Raw genomic sequence first — 23,456 nt, 5'->3', positions numbered from 1 at the left:
CATTACACTCAGATTATGACATTACTGATGGAATTCTGGGAGGAACAAAAACAAAAACAAAATAAAATCCTTCAAAAGTAGTGCTGGGATGTTGGCAGAGGCTGCAGTCACTAGGGGTTTAAACAAGGACGCTGTGTACAGAAGCGTACAGCTCTCCGTTCCCTCCCAGAGGAGGTAAAACAAGGTGAGGCTGACGTCACCCATCATGTTTGCCAAATGCACTGTCACACAGGGACAGGAAGATGGAGTGTGAAGCGTTAAAACATGAATCAGCAAACATTTTGCTGCTGCATCAGCCTGGCAGGAGGTCCACGTCGGGATGCTGCCGTCCCGCCGCAAGACTGTGATTCAGCAAAGTCAGAAATACCCTCAACACAGCAACATGTTATAAAACACGACAACTGTCACATCCTGTGAACTCAGGTCAACTTGGCAAACATTCAGACAGGAAAATCTGAGGCAACTTTATGCAGAATCTGAACTGACAAACAGATCTAGAGGGTTTAAAATGAATACGTGTAGTCATCTGATCCACTGAATAATGATGTAATAATAATATATAGCCCTTAAAATATTTTTATATAATTTTAAAAGTAATAATGAATAATTAAAAATGAATTTAATAAATGAAGTAAACAATTTATTATTAATAATAAATTAATATGATAATAATAAATAATTCAAATATATATACCCCACCTCCTAAATAATATAAATATAATTAATAAATTCATATAATAATAATAATAATAATAATAATTACAATACTACTAAAATAAACACAATATAACAATATACATACATATATATACATACATATATATATATATATATATATATATATATATATATATATATATATATATATATACACATACACACACATACATATATACACATCTCTAAAAATACATCTATACAATTAAAATATAAATAATGTATTTTTACCATTTTAAATATTTTAATATTGGATTTTAAAACTTGGACATTTAATTACTTTCGCACAAATCTGTCTTTTTAAATGGTCTATTTTACAAAGCATATAATTAATTAGATCATACAATTAAAATATAATAAATAATATTTAAAATAAATAATTAATAATATTAATGAGAATTATTTATGACTAGATTGTTAGATTCTGTTTATAATTTCTAATAATAATAATAATAATAAAAACAATAATACAACACTTAAAAATATTGTCAACATCTGACAGCTGAAAATATGCTAATGTTAAATTATTTAAAAAAAAAAAAAAACTGAAAGTACATTTTTTAGGTCACAGGCAGTAAAATAACAAAAAGTATTATTGTTATTATTACTTTATTATTATTATTATATTTATTATTAAAAAATAAATAAAAATATATAACTAATAAATAATAATATAAACAAAAACTAATAAAATCATTATCATTAACATTATTATATTACATAAAAATTCTAAATTAATATAAAAATTATTATTATTTATCCACGTCAATGAGAGATATATAGTGAATTAAAAGGCTGAAAAATATTGATATTAATACTGTTTAGCTTTTATTCAAACTTTAAAGGACATACTAATTAATATAAAAATGACAATTAATAAATGTTTTAATAAGATTAATTATTAATTATATTTGTATTCATTTTTAAACATACACATAACAATACATTTCAAAAATAATATTAACAATATTAATTATCAATTTATTTTAATTTATATTTACATTTTTTACTTGTTTTATTATTTTGTTTTACAAAATAATTTGTAAAAATATATATTAAATAAATAAATATAATATATATATATTATATTCAGGATTCTGAATCAGCACTGTATTTAAGTAATTCAGGTTTGTATTGTAGAGTACAGTATTCAAGTGTTTTACACCAATCTGTACAAATATTTGAGTTTTGTGACGTGACAAATAGCAATTTCACTGGCATGCTGGCAGTTGAAGGGCAGACTGTTGTTTTAAGCAGATTTCAGAAACGTACAAGAGCTCATTACGACAAAAATCCATCTTCTTCTCTGACACTTTCTGTACCTTCCTCCTACGGATGAAAGTGACTTTTGAATCATCGCTGCTTTAGAGCAAGAACAGGAAGTGCACACTTACCTTTGGATTCTCAACAGGCTCTGCGTTCTGCGCCTCCGTCCTCCTTTGCTCCTGCATTATGATTTCTTTCAAGTATTCGTTCACCTTGAAATATGAATAAATCAGGAGTTATTGACCTTCTACATACTGGATGGAAAACATGAACAGAATTGTGGAATCCAGTCAGAAAAAATGAATTGAATGAATTCTGCTTGTTCTGCATGTCTCTGTGTGAATAAAAGGTTTAATTTACTACATACATACTGAAGGGTGCGTAACGTTTGTGGTGTTTTCAGCCTCTGCCACCTCAATATATGAGGACATGAACACATAAACAATCTCTAGAATTGCTCTGAGAGTCACTTCATGAGCATTTTACTGTTTCTTTTGAGAAAAAGTATCGTCATAAAGATCTTCACAGCAACCTGTCAAAATAAATGTTTGGTTCAACTTGACGAAACTGTTACAGAAATATATTACTTGACGCAATGATAGTGATAGTACTGCTACTACTAATACAATTATTATTCAAATATTATTAAAATATTTTTTTTAGGAATATTTAGCAAATAAATTATTTACCAGAATTTATTTATCAGAAAATGTAAATACACAACACAGTATTTCTGGGAAAAAAGAAACAAAATAAATAAAATAATTATATATATTTATATATATATATTTTTTTTTTTGTTAAACTTTAAATAAATTGCTGTTAAATTGTTTCATAATTAGACATGCTTTTGATTTGTTAATTCAACCATTAAAACAGAACCTAGAAAAATTTAAAAGAAAAAAACGGAATTTAAATGGAATAAACTGACAAAAATGTATTACTTGATGTAATGATAGTAATACTACTACTACTACTACTAATAATAAAATTATTACATTTTTTATTATTAAAATTATTATTTTTTTATTGTAATATTTACCAAAGAAATTATTTAACAGAATTTATTTACCAGAAAATGTAAATACACAACACAGAATTTCTTTTAAAAAAAATAAAATAATAAATAAAATAATAAAAAAAAAATATTTTTAATTAAATCAATTAATTAACGACCCGTAATGTTAAAATTTAATGAAACCATTAAAATTAAATTTAGAAAATTAATAGAAAATACAGAATTTGACAAAAATAGTATTTCAAAGTTTAACTTTTGTTACATTGCTGTTAAATTGTATGTGTTTCATAATTACACATGCTTTTTGATTAATAGTTAAATAAAAAAAATAAAAAATAAAGTGGAATCTAGAAAAAATAATGAAAAAAAATCAAAATGCAATTTGAGGGAAAAAAAAAAAAAATCTAATATTCATTTCATAGGGCCCTAATTGTATTATTATTTTATATTACACTATATTATAGGGTTTGTAAAATTATGAAAAAATTACAATAAAATCATGAACATTTAAAATTAAAAAATTATTTAAAAAAAAAAAAAAAAAAAAACAATTACAATAAAAAAGAAACACATACACACACACACACATTAAAATTATATATTACAAATTAAATGGATTTTTAGAAATATATGTGCTGATTTGTTGTAAATATTCAAATCTTATATTGTTTACAGCAGCAGTAATTCATTAATTGATGATCAAATTTTAAAAATAAATCCAAAACTCAATATTACCATAAACGCACCAAAACCTCTCATGCAAACTCCTTCGAACGTCCATTTAATATCATTACGCCAGGAAGACAACAAAGAATCCAAAATTTCCCTGCAGTCCCTCATGGCCTGTTTAGCATGTGTGTGTACATGTATGGCACTGTCTTGATTTAGGCTGCCTGTACAGCTGGCCGGCAAGGGAATGTAAACAAAAGTCCTGGGACGCCCCTTCACCGACACTCAAAGATGCCCTCGGAGATCATACTTTCAACCACATGTATTTGCGTTGCATTATGGGTAAGTTTGACTCAAAAGAACAAAAATACCTTATTCATCCAGCTGGTGACCGCATCCTCTGTGTCGTAGGGCACGTCTCCGTCCGGGTAATCGGTGGAGTATTGCTGCATGCAGGCCATCACCTTCTCCACGCTCACCGTCTCTACTGTATACGCCATCATCAACGTGTCAATCATGGCCAGGTGGGCGCTCTGTGAACCACACAACAATAAAAAGGCTGTTAAATTGCTGACACAGGCCCATTCTCCTGAATATACATACTGACAATTGTCACTCCATCAGTTGGCAGTTAGTCATTCGTCTCTGGAGGTTGTTGCCCTGGAAACGGCAGCATAGCTCCCCTGTTGTTCGACCCAATTAGAGATAATCTTCCCTGAGATAGGACAGTCGCTCCTGATCCTGATCCTGCTGGGGGACCCGTCCTCTCGGCCTCGACATTATAAATATACTATCTCACGCACATGACGAGCGGAACTGACAGGTGTGACTTCCCCTAAAAACACTTTTACTGAAATACAGATGTGGATTGCAAAAAACTACAATTTCGTGTTCAGGGTTCGTACACTGTAAAATGAAATTCCAGGACTTTTTTTTTTTTTTTTTTTTTTTTTAGGACTTATCAAACAATGTTTTCAAATTCTAAAAAAAGAGAAATAGATCAACAAAAATATACTAATAAAAATAGCAAAAATAAAGTGAAACACGTGAAATATTACTACTAAAGTATTACAAAGTTTACTACACTTTTAGTAAAACGAGTTACGTTTCTTAAAGGGGTCATCGGATGCCCATTTTCCACAAGTTGATATGATTCTTTAGGGTCTTAATGAAAAGTCTCTAATATACTTTGATTAAAAATTCTCAATGGTAGTGTAAAACAACACCCTTCTTACCGTGTCAAAATGAGCTCTGCAAAAATCATCTCATTCTAAGGGGTTGTTCCTTTAAATGCAAATGAGCTCTGCTCGCCCCGCCCCTCTCTTCTCTCTGTGTCAATCATTTGACTTAGATCGGAACTTTGTGTATCGCGAATCGTTTAATTTAGATCATTCAATTCACAAAATGAATTCCAAAATCAAAAGATTCACAATACTGCAGTCAAGTGATGATCTGAACCGAATGATTCGCGATCTGCTTCGAAGTTTCGATCTAAAGAAGAAGATTAGCGATCCATGTTTTGAAGTCCCAATCTGAATAATGATTTGCGAACCATCATTTCAGACCAGGTCGCAGAGCGTGGATCGCGTATCATTTGACTTCGGAACTTCGTGTATCGTGAATCATTTGATTTGAATCATTAAATTTGCTAAATAATTTCCAAAATCAAATAATTCGCGATCCGCTCCGAAGTTTAATTCTAAAGCAAAAGATTTGCGAACACCCTACAAAGTTCTGATCTAATTCAAATGATTCGCAATCCACGCTTTGAAGTCTCAATCTAAATAATGATTTGCGAACCATCATTTCAGATCAGGACTCAATCATTTGACTTAGATCGGAACTTTACATATTGCAAATCATTTGATTTGGATCATTCAATTCGCAAAATGATTTCCAAAATCAAATTATTCATGAACCCGATCTGAATCAAATGTTTCGTGATCCACTATAAAGTTTAAATCTAAAGCAAAAGATTTGCAAACTCCCTACAAAGTTCCAATCTAAATCAACTGATTTGTGAACCAGGCTTTGAAGTTATATTAAAATATGTCCTGAATCTTCAAAGCTTTATAATGGCAGTGAATGGCTGTTGAGATTTTGAAGCCCAACAAAGTGCATCCATCCATCATAAAAAGTGCTCCACATGGCTCCGTAGGTTAATAAAGGTTTACTGGAGTGAATCGATGCGTTTGTGTAAGAAAAATATCCAGATTTAAAAACATAATTTCTAGCTTCCGCTAACTGTCGTACACACACATATTTTGCTTACACAAACGCATTGATTCGCTACAGAAGGCCTTTATTTACCCACTGGAGCCATGTGGAGTACTTTTTATGATGGATAATAGCATATTATTGGACTTTAAAATCTTAACACCCATTCACTGCCATTATAAAGCTTGAAAGAGCCAGGACATTGTTTAATATACACTACTGTTCAAAAGTTTGGGGTCAGTACATTTTTATTGTTTCTTTTTTTTTTTCTTTTTTTTTTAAGAAATTAATACTTTTATTCACCAAGGACGTATTAAGTTAATAATGAAAAGTTTATTAAAAGGTAATAATAAATAACTTACATTGTTATAAAATATTTATATTTTGAATAAACACTGTACTTTTTAAACTTGTTATTCATGAAAGAATCCTGAAAAAAAAAATTACAGGTTCCAAAAAATATTTGGCAGCACAACTGTTGATATTATCCAACATTGATCATTCTAATAATAAATCCGCATATTAGAATGATTTCTGAAGGATCATGTGACACTTAAGACTGGAGTAACAGCTGATAAAAATTCAGCATTTCATCACAGGAATAAATTCTATTTTAAAGTATGTTAAAATAAAAACATTATTTTATATTGTAAAAACATTTTGCAATATTACTGTTTTTTTTCTATATTTTTAATCAAATAAATGCAGCCTTGATGAGCATAAGAGACTTCTTTAAAGACTATTACAAGTCTTACTGACCCCAAACTTTTGAACGGTAGTGTAACTCTGATTGTATTTGTCTGAAAGAAGAAAGTCATAATTTAAACACAGGAAGTGTGTTCCCACATAGTCTAATACTGCTTTCAGCATCATCCTCAGTTTTCCATTTAAAATAAACAAACAAATCAGTGGATCATCTCCATCACGGTCACCGTAACCTCTGGGTACAAGCAATTGAAAAATGAACCCCCCCATTTCGACCACAAATTAAACAGTGGCTGTCTTATTAAAAGCCTTGTGTGCACAGAGGGAGATAAAACACTTAAGACGGATATTGATTTTGTTTCTCTGAAACCAAACCCCAGTGAAAGAAACTGGTGCGCAGTGAGTAAACAATAAATCAGAAAACATTGCAAAAAGAGTCGAGCACATCTAATAAACAGTGTTCATGTGACTGCCCTTCCTGCTGACAATTTGCCGTCATTGTTAATTTATTCTATGTTTTCAGCACATGAATGAACATTGTTTGCTGAATGCTCTAAATGCAGATCTTACATATTCCTTACCACTGCGCTTTCATTGTAAATCTGAGAGTCTGTTAAGATGAACAGGTAGTTCAGAATGTCACCGCGCAGCTTTTCTGTCACATCAGATGTGTATGAATGCAGCTCGATGGAAAGATTCGCTCTGACGGACTCCAGCGACACTGAGTTATGCTGTTCAGTCAGCAATTTTTCTCACTTGAGTGGGTCCGATTTCCTCTCCACATGAGCTGTGACACTCCCACGTCTCATCACGGGAAGAAAAAGCAGAAGACGGTCTGTTGCATAAGAGCTGGGCTTCTCGTTTAAGCTGATTACATTTATAAATCCTTTTATTGATTAAACATTTTGCAGTCTGAAGAGCGTGCGCAGCGATTTGATCTTCTGGCTTGGGATGATGATCTGGTCATAATATCTTCAAAAGAGAGATCAGCTGCTCACTGGGTTATTAATTTTTGAGCTTTTCTATTGGGATTGCAAGATAGGGAATGAGACTGACATATGTTGCAGGTTGGATTCGATCCTGCGTTTCTCGTGTGATCACCAATGTCTGGAGTGAAATTTACCCATGAAATGTTTTCTGAATTTTCCACAGATTGTATTTTCTAATCATGCATTTATAATCACATTCCCGTTGAAGATCAAAATCAAACACAGTCCACAAATGCAATAATAGGCTGTTATATAATGCAAAGCCCATGTGTCCAAAAGCAACGTTTTCATATTTATCTGTCCTTGCAGAAAGGAGAAACTGTCCTGTAATGAATTTCTTATAAAGCACTGCCCTGTGTTTCCACTCGCAGCAGTCATTGCTCTTCACAGCATCACGAATGCACACAGAAATACTCATATCTGGGTTTGGCTGTACAATTAATGGAAATAAACCACAATTGTTGCTCAGTGTGATTATCTAAATGCAAACACTGTCATTTAATTGAATAAGTATAGTATGTTTGCTGCTTGTGTGCCCCAAAATGTTATATATGACTATAAAATAATATAAATGTGAAAAACACAATAAAAGTTATTTTTTATTGCATAGTTATATTAATATGTAATCATGTAATGAACCTGTAATCAAGTTTTCGTCAGACTGTGCATCCCTACAAACATACAAAGCAAGATTAGAGTGTGAAAGAAAGAAAGAACAAACGAAAGAACAAACGAAAGAACGAGAGAAAGAAAGAACAAATGAACAATAGAACGACAGAATAAAAGAATAAACAAAACGAAAGAACAAACAAAAAAACAAACGATAGAACAAAAGAGTGAAAGAACAAAAGAAAGAACATAAGAATAAACAAATGAACGACAGAACAAAATAATAAACGACAACAGAACAACAGAATGAAAGTGTGAAAGAACACAAGAAATAACAAATGAACGACAGAATGACAGAATGGAAGAATGAACGAAAGAGCGAAGAGCGAAAGAACAACAGAAAGAATGAACGAACAAATGAAAGAACAAAAGAATGAGAAGGACAAAGAACGAACAGAATTAAAGACTGAGCGAAAGATCGAAAGAAGAAAGGAAGAACAAATGAATGACAGAACTATAGATTAAACGAACAAAAACAAATGACAGAATGAAAGAAAAAAGAATTAGAAAGAACAAACAAACAGAATGAAACAAATGAACGAAACAAAGAACAAACGAACAAAAACACGACAGATCGACAAAATCAAAAAATGAACAAAAGAGCGAAAGAGAAAGAAAAGAACGAACAAAGAACAACAACAGTATGAAGGAATGAACGAAAGAGCGAAAGAATAAGAGAAAGAAAGAAGAAAAATTGAATGACAGAATGGAAGAATGAATGACAAAACGAAAGAACAAAATAAGGAACATGAAAGAAGGAAAGAACAAACAAGCAAACAACAGAATTGAAGAATAAATGACAGAACGAAAGAACAAAAGAAAGAATGCGAAAGAAAGGACAAACAAACGACAATGAAAGAATGAACGAAAGAGCAAAAGAAAGAAAGAAAGAAATAACGCACGACAGAATAAAAAAATGCATGAAAGAGCGAGACAACAAAAGAACTAAAGAGAACAAACGGATGACAGAATGGAAGAATGAACGAAAGAGGGAAAGAACTAAAGAAAGAAAGAAAGAAAGAAAGAAAGAAAGAACAAAAGAATGAAAGAACAAATGACAGAATGCGAAAAAAGAAATGAATGAAAAAACAAACGACAGAATAAAAGAATGAACGAAAGAGCGAGAGAACAAAAGAAAGAAGAAAAGAGAACAAACGAACGACAGAATGGACGAATGAACGAAAGAGGGAAAGAACTAAAGAAACAAGCGACAAAATAAAAGAATGAAAAAGAACAAACAACAAACAACAGAATAAAAAAATTAACGAAATGAGCAAAAGAAAGAACAAAAACAAAAATAACAGAATAAAAGAATGAACAAAAGAAAAAGAGAAAGAAATAAGCGAACAAACATACAAACTAATGACAAAACAACAGAATGAAAGAATGAACGAAAGAGTGAAAGAAAGAAAGAACAAACGAACGCACGTACAAACAAACTAATGAAAGAATGAAAGATGGAAAGAAAGAGCGAAAGAAAGAGAAAGAGAGAAAGAAAGAAATAAAGAAAGAAAAAGAAAGAAAGAAAGAAAGAAAGAAAGAAAGAAAGAAAGAAAGAAAGAAAGAAAAAGAAAGAAAGAAAGGACAATTTTTATTTAAAAAAAAAAAAAAAAAAAAAAAAAAAACTTGCATCCCTACAAACAAAAACAGTAAATTAAACCAATCTTTGGCATGTAATACTGATGGGACATAATATAAAAATTAAATACACATTTTCTTTAAGATTTAATAAACTTTTTCATTAAATACCCAATTTAAAGCCGTACCCGATCAAATAATTCCTTTCCCACAGTCACCTCAAGGAATCCCACTCTTCGGGTCTTTGGCCTAAATTTAAGGCTGGACAATGCTGACGAGACATACCAGCCTTGACCGCTAAAAAACAGCACTGACACGTTAGAAACGGCTCTTTGTAAACAGTCTTTTGTTGGAGTCGGGCTGAAGACACTCCTCTGGGGCTCCCTCGCCACTCCAAGACTGAATCGCCCGCACAAAAACACATCTAGTTCTATTGGTGAAACACCTGCTTAGACATTCTCATTTCAAAACCAAAAGACACTTCAAATATTGCAAGCATTTAATGTTTAAGATAAGAGAAAGTGATTTCCTGTCATGCCGAGTTACATTTTATCTGCCGAGTCTGATTGGTGAAGACAAAAACATCATAGCTGCCAGCCAAGAAAGACACAAGCTAAGCAAAAGGCCTGAATAATGCTGATATAGCTTTGTGCAACCTTTCCTTTTAATCTTCAATTTGAAGATTACTCTTACCTTGGCTTTCTGGGATTTAAATTGCACTTTGCACTAATGGATCCACCTTGCAAGCACGCTGCCTCCCGCCTTTACGGGGCATCGCTATGGCAACAGAGCATGAACGAGCAGCAGGGCGAGGGGAGCGTCAGACCGGGATGCCCGCGCCTCTTGCAGAGCAGAGCTACGGGTTTCAGCCTGACCGTGACCGTGTTCGTGGAGACACGCCATGTTAGGATTTGATTGATGAGTTTGTGGGGATTATATGTGGGAATACTGATGGAAAGCAGTTGAAGGAATAAACAGGAGCTTAGCAGTTAGCTAAGAATAGCATTTATGCATTGAGCAGTAGTGCTCATGTAAGAAATGCAAGTTCGATTTTGAGAAGAGTCTCAAAAAGCAGAAAAGCAGGAAATACCCAATCACCATGTGCACCCGGGGAGCCTGCATCGGAATAACACAGAATTCTTATAAATTCTGTGATTTTCCAAATGCATTGCGATTTTCTCTTGAATTGATTCTGAGCTTAGTTTTTAACAGCAGATGGTACTGCAAGCTTTAGAAACAACCGTACTCTTACAAACCTAAACTCGAACCTAAAATAACCATTCATAAAATCAGAAAAGGTTGAAGCGAAATATACTTCAGTTCACAGTTTTTATATTGATCTTGTGTCATAAAAGCATTCTGAGCTGAGGTGCAATTATATGACTCAAACAAATGCACAAGTGCTCTTCTTCGTGAGCATTTGAATGTGCTAAAAACTACATTAGAGTGCCATCTGCTGTTAAAATCTAAGCTCAGAATCGATTCCTGAAAGAAACACGATGTATTCGGAAAATCTTCGCTTTTATTATGATTGGACTAAAAGGAAGCGAAACTGGAGAGAAATGGGGGTGGGCAGGATCAGGAAAGGTCCTCAAGTAGGGATTCGAACTCGGGACACCCGTAGCACAACGGTGCTGCATGTCTGCACACTGCCCACAAGGCTATCAGCACTGACTGCAATTCTCTTTTGAAAAAAATCACATTTCATTAGGAAAAATGTTAAAATGCGGAAAAGCAGGAAATACCGGATTACCATGTGCACCCTAGAAGCCTGCATTAACACAGTAACAATTATTGCACAGAATGTTCTCAAATGAAATCTAAATACTTACAAGAACCTAATAACAATAAGTACTTCCTCCATTCATGATCGATAAGCACTGATGCCAAGATACAAGAACACTAGCTACCATCGAGCATCCAAATGTAATGTTTAATATTCTAGAGAAGTTAAATGTACATATAAATTACAACAACGTTTTGTGGAGATGCTCATTTTATTAGGAAGAATCTTAAAAAGCGGGAAAGTAGGAAATACCCAATCACCATGTGCGCCCTTGGAGCCTGCAACGCTTCTGAGATTTTCATAATGCATTGTGATTCTCTTTCAAATCGACTCTGAGCTTAGTTTTGAACAGCAGATGGCACTGCTTGCTTTAGAAACAGCCGTACTCTGCTTGTGTCCTGTTCCATACACACACTTAAATCTAAAATAATCATTCAGAAAGTTCAAAAAGGTTGAAACGAATTACAAGGGTGTTCACAGTGGGTTATGTTTACATTAAGTTCATGTCATAAAAGCAGCCGAGGTGCAACTACGTAACTCAACCGAATGCACAAGCGCTCTTCTGCACTCTAAATCATGAGCATTTGAGTTTGCGGTTAAAAACTAGATTAGAGCGCCCTCTGCTGTTAAGCTCAGAATCGATTCCAAGAGAGAAGCGCAATGCATTCGAAAAAACTCAGAATCGGTCCACGAATCGCGATACATTGATTTTTGTCGCAGCCCTACCATAAAGCATCCAAATAAAATATTTAATATTATAGAGGAATTAAAAGTACATTCCCCTAGGAAATTGCAATTCTCTTTTGAAATTTACCAGATTTACTAACAGCTTGCGCCAGCGCAAACCGTCTTTTGGCATTAAAATAGTACTGGATTTACTAAAGATGCGTAATGAAGAGTTAGCGCTGAAAAGGAGTGGATGGACAGAGTTATTTTTGCACCTGATCTTACTGAATATGCATTTGTAGGAGTTTCAGATGCAACATTTTTGGGAGGGGAGTATTAGAATGAATCACGCAATGCGATTTACTAACGTTTGCGCTCATCAAATTACTGGTATTTGCACCATTATTTAACCCCCCAAAAAAGTCTTAAAGCAGGCGCTATTTTGCGCTACTATTGGAACTGCGTCTGTGTTCTTCAATGTGTGCATTGTTAGTAAATCACATGCAGAATTTTCCCATCCCCTATGGAATTGCACTCTTACGCTAATTTGCCCTGTTTAGTAAATCTGGCCCAATATATTATAGAGAAGACAAATTTACATTTCCCCAATAAATCACAACAATTTGTAGAAATTCTCATTTCATTGGGAAGAATCTCAAAAAGTGGGAAAATAGAAAATACCCAATCACCATGTGCACCCTTGGAGCCTGCATCAGTATAATACCAACTACTGCATCAAATTTGCTCAAATCAAATCTAAATACATGAACCTAATTACAAAAAGTAAATGAATAGCTCAGTCACAATGGAAAATGAGTTATCAATTACTCATCAAGCATCCAAATATAATATTTAGTATTACAGAAGAATTAAACATATAGTACCCCAATAAATCACCATAATCTTTTATAAAGATCTCCATTTTATTAGGAAGAACCTCAAAAAGTGGAAAAGCAAGAAATACCCAATCACCATGTGCGCCCTGGGAGCCTGCATCAGTAGGCCTATACTAATAATTATTACACAGTATTTACTCAAATAAAATCTAATTACAAAACCTAATAACAAAACGTACTGCCTCCATTCACAATCATCAAGCACTGATGTCAAGAGATAGGAAGTAGGTCAAGTGTGCATATGCCGCTGGTTTGTGAATTATGCAGAAGTCTATGTCTCGAATGCAGTAACTTTAGTTCAGGTTAATGCCATGCAGTTGTATGTGAACTACATATAAAATATGAGTTCTTGGACTGCATTGTATCCCTGTTCATTTTCTGTATAAATCTAACAAGCAAGCATTTTTCTCCGGAAATAAAAATGTTCTCAGTGCCGTCACACTGTCAGTTCCCTACCGCGCATGTATGTAAATAACATCCATCCCTGAGGAGCCCACAGCGCTAAATATGACTCTCTCTCATTGTCTGCCAGCACCAGATATAGCGTCATGTCACTTGCATCTCTGCTGTTATAATTTACACTTGTCAAAACATTCATTAGTCTTAATTAAGCACAATTCATTCTCTGTGGACTGAGCAGTTTGTGCTAACATGAAGATACAACGTCTTTACCTACCAAAAAACTTAAAATAAGCACACATCTATTAGTAATTTAAAAAAAAGTCATCAATAATGTCATCAAATTATCAAGCAAAACCAGCAGTAGTATGAACCAGTAGTAGTATGAACCAAATCAATTGAGTGAGTTATTTACGCTGGAACCGCACAGATTGATTCAAACTTATGACTTAATTTCAAGTGACTCACTAGCAAAAACCAGATCAAATTAAAAGAGCCATTCATTTTTGAATTTTGACATCGCTTGTAATTATTCTGAAAAGCACGTAGTGATGGGTGAAACAGAGTTTTTCAAATCTCTGAATCAGTAACCCTTGCATCGCAAAATGATTCACTGTTTCGAAGTGTTCCAATCAGATCGTGTATCACAAATCATGAATCATGAATCATTTCACTTCGGAGCTTTGTAATTTGAATGATTCACAATCTGCAATCCATGCTCCGAGTCCTGATCTGAAATGATGCTTCGCGAATCTTTATTGAGATCAGAAAGTCAGTGCAGGTTCGTGAATCATTTGATTCAATTTGAGACTTCGGAGTGTGTATCGCAAATCATTTGTCTCAGATCGCTTGTAATAATTTTGCAAACCAAGTATTGATGAGTGAAATGGAGCTTCTTAAAACTCTGATAGAATGATTCGCAACTCACACTCTGAGTCCTGATCTGAAATGCTGGTTTGCGAATCATTATTGAGATCAGAAAGTTGTTGCAGGTTCACACCTCATTTGATTCAAATCGAGACTTGGGAGTGTGTCTCGTGAATCAATTGTTTCAGATTGCTTGTAATGATTTTGAAAAGTATGTATTGATGGGTGAAACTTTTTGAAACTCTGAATCAGTAACCCTTGTGTCGCAAAATGATTTACTGGTTCGATGCACACGATCACGTGTCATGAGTCATTTGATCCTGATTTAGAACAGGACCTCAGAAAGGGTTCACAAATCATTTGACTTAGATCAGAACTTTGCGACTGAATGCGATCCGTTCTCCGAGTCCTGATCTGAAATGATGGTTCATGAATCATTATTGAGATGGGAAAGTTAGTGCCGGTTTACAAATCATTTGATTCAATTCGGGATTTCAGAGCATGTATCACAAATCATTTGTTTGAAATCGCTTGTAATGATTTTGAAAAGCACGTAGTGATGGGTGAAACAGAGCGTTTTGAAACTATGAATCAGTAACCCTTGCATCGCAAAATGATTCACTGTTTCGTAGCATTCCAATCGGATCACATATCCGCGAATCATCTGATCCCGATCGGGACTTCAAATCATGAATCATTTGATTTATATCCGGACTTCAGAGAGGTTTTGCGAATCATCTGACTTAGGAACCTTGAGATTGAATGATTCGTGATTGGCGATCCATGCTCTGAGTCCTGATCTGAAATGATGGCTCGCAAATCATTATTGAGATCGGCAAGTCGGTGTGGGTTGGCAAATCATTTGTTTCAATTCGGGACTTTGAAGTGTGTATCACAAATCATTTGTCTCAGATCGCTTGTAATGAAGCACGTAGTGATGGGTGAAATGGAGCTTCTCAAAACTTTAAATGAGTAACTCTTGAGTCGCAAAATGATTCACTGTTTCGAAGTGTACCAATCAGAACTTGTATCGCGAATCACGAATCATTTGACCCTGATCTGGACTACAAATCGCGAATCATTTGACTTAGATCGGAACTTTGCGATTGAATGATTCGCGACCCTTGCGTCGCAAAATGATTCACTGTTTCGAAGCATTCCAAATGGATCGCGTATTGCGAATCATTTGATCCTGATCGGGACTTCAAATCACGAATCATTTGATTTCAATCGGGACTTCTGAAAAAGTTCGCAATTTATTTGACGTAGATCAGAACTTTGTGATTGAGTCCTGATCTGAAATGATGGTTCACGGATCATTATTGAGATCGGGAAGTCAGTGCAGGTTGACAAATCATTCGTATCGCAAATCATTTGTTTTAAATCGATTTGAAATGTGAAATCGTAATGATTTTGAAAAGCACGTAGTGATGGGTGAAACAGAGTTTTTTGAAACAACACTTGCATCGCAAAATTATTCCGTTTCGTAACATACCAGTTAGATCACGTATTGCGAATCATTTGATCCTGAACCGGACTTCAAATAATGAATCATTTGATTTTGATCGGGACTTCGAAGAGGGTGTGCAAATCATTTGACTTAGGAACTTTGCGATTGGCAATCTGCGAGTCCTGATCTGAAATGATGGTTCGCGAAACATTTGATTCAATCCAAGACATCGGAGCACGTATTGCAAATCATTTGTTTCAGATCAGGATTTTGGAGTGGTTTCACAAATTTTTTTCTTTTTCTTAAACAGTAGAAAACATCAAACCTCAAGTGATATCTCTGACTTAAGTCCTTGAAAATCAAAAAAGTAGTGCTTGAAAAGTCCTTGAAAATCCTGGAATTCCATTTTACAGTATCTGTACGAACCCTAAAATAAACACACAACAGTTCTTTCTGATTCTAGAATCAGATTGTTGAGAGGAGTGTGATATTCTAGTGATAACAGCACATCCACCGTTTCACTGCTTGTATCACTCTGTTTGCAGGATTTCTCACAGCGAATGTCATTGCGGACACCCAAATCCACTACAATTTTATAAACATTACTGTTTTTATGTCACAATGAAGTTTTAAGAGTTTTTAGGTGAATCTTTAAGCATGTGGTTTGTAAACAATGGTAACGTCTATTTGAATTTGCTCATGAACCCGCCAAGAGCAGCCTCACCTGGGCCAGATCTTCTGGAATTTGCCACTGGCTCTGGTGTCTATAGTGGTTTAACATGAGATATACATTTTGGGTAAATCTAACGGGAATTCTTTGGTCTCATTAATCAATTTGCTCCAGAGCAAATAGTTTTGGTTGAGGGCAAAATCTCATCACTTATATTTTATGTAACTTTAATGCTGTATATTAGAGCGTTGCCATTGTACTTTTGACTGAAGAAGCTAAAATGAAATATATACATATATTTTCTGCATGTTGTATCACATTTATGCCATCTGCTTGAGTACTAGACTGACATAAAATGCATTAAAACCCATGAACACAATGGCTATTATGATAATTTTTTTCTCACTGTGGCGTGACTATGTGGGTGAGTGTGTGAGCTGTGTATGTGTGCATATGTATGTATTTCTGAGTGAGTCTATAATGTAGAATGAATGCGGGGTTGTGTGTGGGTGGGCGGCAGCTGCAGGAGCGAATACAATTCCTCAGCAGAGAGAGAGAGACACACGGAGAGAGATGATAAAGCAATAACAACATTTTTCCAAAAGATTTTCCTTACACATTTGAATTAAAGAATTACATGTCCAAAACTTCCTATGTAGCCCATTTATCCAAACTAACAATGTCATTATGATGACAGAGTTACGAACACATTGACATATCACCGTCCAGTCGCAAGAGAGGTAATTTACATACGTTAAATGCAGTAGTCTTAAAGGTACAGCAGCAAAAAAGGTCAGAGCTAAAATTAAAACTTAGATTATGACTGTTTTGAACCCTTGTATTATAAAGCACGTTACTGTCAAGACCGTTTCAATGCACAAGCAGATTTAACTGTGATCACCTCACGACACTCTGACAGGTTTTGCCTCTCACACATCCAAAATAGAAGCCCAGCTGAATTATTGATGGTAAAACGCCGCAGTCGTTCAGTTGGTGCAGTCAAACCAATGTGTGAGGAAGTTTCTGCAAAACAGCAGGACACTGTCATCACAACCAAAACACTGTCCTATCAACTTCAAGCCAACAAACAGGAGATAAGCTACGTAGACTGACTCTAAAAGTAGCATTTTTAATACAAATTTTGGGTTATATCAATAACCAGTAACTGATACATTTAATATAACTGGCAGTCCGCTACTTAAAAGGACAGATCACCTAAAAATGAAAATTACACCATGATTTACTCACTCTCAAGCTATCTTAGTTGTATATGACTTTCTTCTTTCAGATGAATACAATTAGAGCTATATTAAAAACATGTCCTGGCTCCTCCAAGCTTTATAATGGCAGTGAATGGGTGTTGAGATTTTGAAGTCCAATAAAGTACATAAATCCATCATAAAAAGTACTCCACACACCTCCAGTGGGTTAATAAAGGCCTTCTGAAGTGAACTGATGTGTTTGTGTAAAGAAAAATATCCTTATTTAAAACTTTATAAACTATAATCTCTAGCTTCCACTAACTGTCATATGCTCGTTCACGAGAGAGTTGCTTTCTAGCGGATGACGTAGGATGTAGGTGTAGAGTAAGCCAGGACATTTTTTAATATAACTCCAGTTGTATTTGTCTGAAAGAAGAAAGTCATAAGAAAAAAAAAAAAAACACCACCGTGAACAAAAACAACGCTAGAGTAGCAATTTGTGATATTTGTTTAGCTGAAATATCAGCAACAAGCCAACTTTCAAAGAATTTATATTATGACTAGTTTTATTTGCCACTTTAGTTCAACTACCCTATTACCCAAATATAAACTGAAACTTTATTTTCAGATTTTGACAAACAAACAAACATATTAAATAATTAATTTATTCATTATACAATATAATTAATCTAATCATTTTTATTTACTAATAATTACCATCATTTTACACTACAAAAATGCTTTTCTTAGATTTTTTTGTCTTGTTTCCAGCCAAAATATCTAAAAATTCTAAAATCAAGAAGGATTTTCTAGACAAGCAAAAATTCTTGTCTTATTTTCAGAAAAAACAGGTCAAAATTACGTACGTTTTTGCTTGAAACAAGCAAAATAATCTGCCAATGGGGTAAGCAAAATAATCTTTTTTTTCCAGCTTGAAATAAGATTATTTTGCTTACCCCATTGGCAGATTATTTTGCTTGTTCTAAGCAAAAACTCACTTAAATTTGATGTCTTCTTTCTGAAAACAAGTCAGGCCAATTGGGGCAAGGCTTGCTGATGTTGTCGACGGTGTGAGTACTACCATCCCTCCAAGTTTCAAGTCTCTACGACTTACGGTTTGGTCTGCATGATCAGTTTTAAGTGGAAATAGCTGATTCGTGACCATTCTTACAATCACAATAGGATTTTAGCACTACGTGCTTAAACCCCTAAAACGATTTTAGATTACATTTCAGAACTGGCAGAACTACCAATAATTGAAAACCATTAGGCCAGTGCAATCCATAATAACATAACCACTGCACCACAGCACCAACATAATGTAGGGTTAAACTTCAATGTTATTAGATGAAAAGCAATAAATTCAGCTGAGATCTGGGGATTCACTGAGTTGAAATCTAGCAATAATAACTCAACAGTAGCATAAAACCTTTCTACACTCAGTTTATAATGCAATGACTGCAGTATTTTCTCAAAACGGAAACAGCCGCAAAGCTGATACACTCGCTCCCCAGAGCGCCAGGCTAAACAGGTTAAAGTGGAGCACGGGAAGACTGACAGATCTTGCAGTCAGGCAGCTTACTGTAGCCGAGCAGACAGATGGACGGCTTTCTGACGCTAATGAGGATTTGTGGGCTCTGAGTTTGAGGTGCTGAAACATTCATTGGTTCGTAGAGATCAAGTGGTGTGCAGCTATGCTGCTGGCTACATACAGATACAATAGTTTGGGGACTTGTAGAAAAATAACTACCAGCAGTGTGACGTGATCATTTAATATAATAAAAATAACCAATTCGTTACAGGGTGCAGAGAATATAGTAACTAGTATCATTATTGGCACTATGCAAAATGGTTCTTCACGCAGCGCAGAGATTGTTTGCGATGATATGTGTTCGGTTGAGGATGAGGAAGCCAGAGGCACAGCAAACAGCGGCGCGGTAATTAAATATCAACAGGAAGTCGCTCACACAACAACAGAACTCTTTATATATCTTTAAAACAGATGCTATGAGCCCGAAATACATCTTTAATTAAACAATGACAAAGATAAAAGACACAGACTGAGAGAAAATACGAGATGTCTATTCAATCCTGATCTTGAAGACAATACAAAACACATTTTACTTCTGTATGTGATTTATGTATGAATGAGTAGGTTCTCTCACCATCTGAATGGGTTTCTTTTGCAGGTCTCTCTCGGTCACCAGTCTCTCCTGGTCGGTGACGTACAGGCCCTTCTGAGCCAGAGCCTGGATGACGGCGTCATGACCCAGCAGAGGTTTAACGGCGTCGCTTTTTAAAATCAGACTTCCTGCTCGGCAGTACAGCTCAGCTGACAGCAGAAGGCCCACCACTGGAGGCTTCAGGTGCTCTTGCTCATACTGGTCCCTGTAGAAAGGCTCGTTCAGGTCTTCTGGAACACTGTCTGCAAGACGACAGAACCACAAGTAAATTACTTTGCTGTATGTTGGCCTTTTAAAACAATCATTTAATAACACTCTTCAATGCAATGTCAAACAAATATCCATTTTTTATATTACAAGTACATTATCATGTGATGCCTAAATTACCTTTTTTTAAAAGTTTGATTTAGTTTTTAGTTTAGTTTTTTAAGTAGTTTGTGTATTTATTTATTTATTTAGTGTTGTAATATCGGCTACTTATTGCTTTGTGGCCATAACGTAAAATAGTTACTGGCTTATCGGCACTGGTGTTTAAATCTAAATACATAATATTCATCATATGAATCAGTTCCTCCAAAATTAACAAAAAAGTCATTTTTTTGCAATCCTGCGTGATTTGCAATTTAACCTCAAAATAACTGCAAAAAACACAGTACTACTTTAGGTTACTGGCATGTTTATGTAACAAAGAAACATGCATGAATGAAAAAATAAGTATTTTAAGTATTTATTTTAGGTTTTAGTGTTTTTTTTATTACTATTTGTTTATACAAAATAGTATAGAATTGTAGTATCGGCTATTTATCGGTTAATGGCCATAACATAAAAATAAATTATCAGCATTTGTAATTAAACCTAGACACATAAAAATTCATCAATTCAATGCAAAATTGACAGAATTCTGCATTTTTCTGCAAGTTTAGTGTTTTCTCCCTTTTCTTTTTAAATAGTATAGAATGGTAATATTAGCTATTTAATCGGTTACGGCCATAACATAAAAACAAATATCGGTTTATTAGCATTTGAAATTAAACCTAAACACATAAACACAAAAAGATTCACCACATTATTCAGTCCCTTCAGCAATCACAAAACACTATTCAAAATCAACTAAATTCTGATTTCTTTTGCAATCCTGTATAATTCGACATTTTACCACAAATAAAATTAAAATACATTATTCACACATTTGTGTAATAAATAAACAAGTATGAATGAGAAAAGTATGAAGTACAAGGGTTTTATTGGGGGGGAAAAGTATAAAATTGTAATACTGGCTAATTATCGGTTATTGGCCGATAAACGCAATAAAAACATTTCAGGATTTTTTTGCAATCCTGTATAATTCACCATTTAACCACAAAATAATCGCAAAATGTGCCATACTACTTCAAGTTATTAACACGTTTGTGTAATAAAGAAACAGGTGTGAATGAGAAAATAAGGTGCAAAATTCACTTGAAGCATTTAAAAAGACTGAGTTTAGTTGTTATTTTTGGCCAAAATAGAATAGAATTGTAATATTGTCTTTTTACCAGTTATTGGCCATAACATAAAAATATTTATTAGCTTATTAGAATTTGTAATGAAAACCTAAACACAGAAAAATTCATCATCTTAATCAGTCCCTTCAGTTTTCTGCCATCGTAAAACAATGGCAACTTTAAGTTATTCACACATTTGTGTAATGAAGAAGCAGGTATGAATGAGAAAGTAAGGTGAAAAAACTTGGAAGCATTTAAAAATACTGAATGAATTTTTTTAAAGACAAAATAGCATAGAATTGTAATATTGACTATTGTTGGTTATTATCCATAAGATAAAAATATTTATCGGTTTAATAGCATTTGTACCTAAACTTGGACACATAAAGATTCATCATATTAATCAGCATTGGTGTTTAAATCTAAACACACAAAGACAATACTACTTTAAGTTATTTACACGTTGAAGTAAATAAATTCACTTCAAGCATTTAAAAAAAAAAAACCTTAGTTTAGTTTTTTTTTTTTTTTTTTAAGACAAAAATAGCACAGAACTGTAATAACGGCTATTATTGTTTATTGGCCATAAGATTAAAATTAAAATATACAATTTTTCGGTTTATTAGCATTTGTAATTAAACCTATACACAAAGATTCATCATAACAGACACAATGCAATGCATAATTGGCCATTTAACCACAAAATAATTGCAAAAAGTGCCGTATTCCTGTGAGTTATTAACATGTTTGTGTAAAAAAGAAACATGTATAAATGAGAAAATAAGGTGCACAATTCTCTTGAAGCAAACGAGTGAGATTAGTTTTTTTTTTTAGACAAAATAGTATAGAATTGTAATATCGGCTATTTATCGGTTTATAGCCATACCATAAAAATAGCTGTTGGCTTATCAGCAGTGGTATTTCATTCAAAATGCATAATATTCACCATATTAATCAGTCTCTTTAGTTCTCACACTTGTGTAATAAAGCAACATGCAAAATTCACATTTAAAAAGAGTGATTTTTTATTATTTAATTAGACAAAATAGTATAGAGTTGTAATATCGGTTATTTATCGGTTATTGGCCATAACCTAAAAATATAGCATTTGTAATTACACCTAAGCACACAAAGACTCATTATATCAATCAGTCCCTCCAGTTTTTTGGGAGGGACTGCACTGCTTTTTTTTAAACTTTTTTTTAAAACTAAACATGCAGTATTCCTTTAATTATTGACATGTTTGTGTAAAAAAGAAACAGGTAAGAATGAGAGGTGCAACGTTCACCTGAAGCATTAAAAAGGCTGAGTTTATTTGAGTTTTTTTTCTTTTTAGACAAAATAGTATTGCCTATTTATCGGTTATTATCAGATAAAAATCCTGTATAATTCACAATTTAAACAAAATAATTGCAAAAAGTAGCGTTCTACTTTAAACTGTTGACACTTTTTATGTAATAAATCCATGATTGTGTGTCAGAACTTGGTAAGATAAACAAGCTTTTCTGTTATACATAATACGATAAATTTAAAAAAAAGGAAAATTCCACAAAATTCTGGAAATTACTTCTACAAAATCTGATCACAAAAATACAGCGAAATCCTGGTGGGACTGATTATTTCCTGCACTCATCACACCTTCACTCTGTTATATCATAGCAGACAGCTGAGCGGGCGAGATTTTTTTTTTTTTCTTCAGAATTTCAAAGATCAAAGTAGTTTTCATCTTGAGGACAGCTAAATATAGCTAAAGCTCGGTGTTTTCCGATCCTCTGTGCAAGTGTAATTTACTCTCACCCGGGAAGATGAAGGAAAGGAGAAAGCCCTTAAAGGAAGCGAGACGGTGTCTACCACACAGCTACAAAATCAAAAATATCATTAACACGGGTTCACACGCCGACAGAATAAATGGGTTTACAGATCCGAATGAGGTCACCGTATCCATGGAGAACCGAGATGTTTAGCTATTTATGGAGACGGGTGAGAGTTTGAGAGAACGCTTGTATGCTTATTACCTGCACATGC

The 23,456-nt window shown here is 33.9% G+C and overlaps 1 protein-coding gene across 1 annotated transcript in view; it reads right to left on the bottom strand.

Annotated features, from left to right (window-relative positions):
* camsap2a (calmodulin regulated spectrin-associated protein family, member 2a) overlaps positions 1-23,456 on the bottom strand; it is a 52,421-nt gene that overhangs the window by 20,895 nt on the left and 8,070 nt on the right. The window contains 3 exon segments of the mRNA XM_051095311.1: positions 2,112-2,195; positions 4,042-4,203; positions 19,930-20,189. Of these exon segments, the coding sequence (XP_050951268.1) occupies positions 2,112-2,195; positions 4,042-4,203; positions 19,930-20,189 (506 nt within the window).

This window comes from Labeo rohita, chromosome 22 (genome assembly GCF_022985175.1).
Source record: "Labeo rohita strain BAU-BD-2019 chromosome 22, IGBB_LRoh.1.0, whole genome shotgun sequence".
In the NCBI taxonomy this organism is placed as follows: Eukaryota; Metazoa; Chordata; class Actinopteri; order Cypriniformes; family Cyprinidae; genus Labeo; species Labeo rohita.
This window is presented reverse-complemented; position numbering and strand designations above follow the sequence as displayed.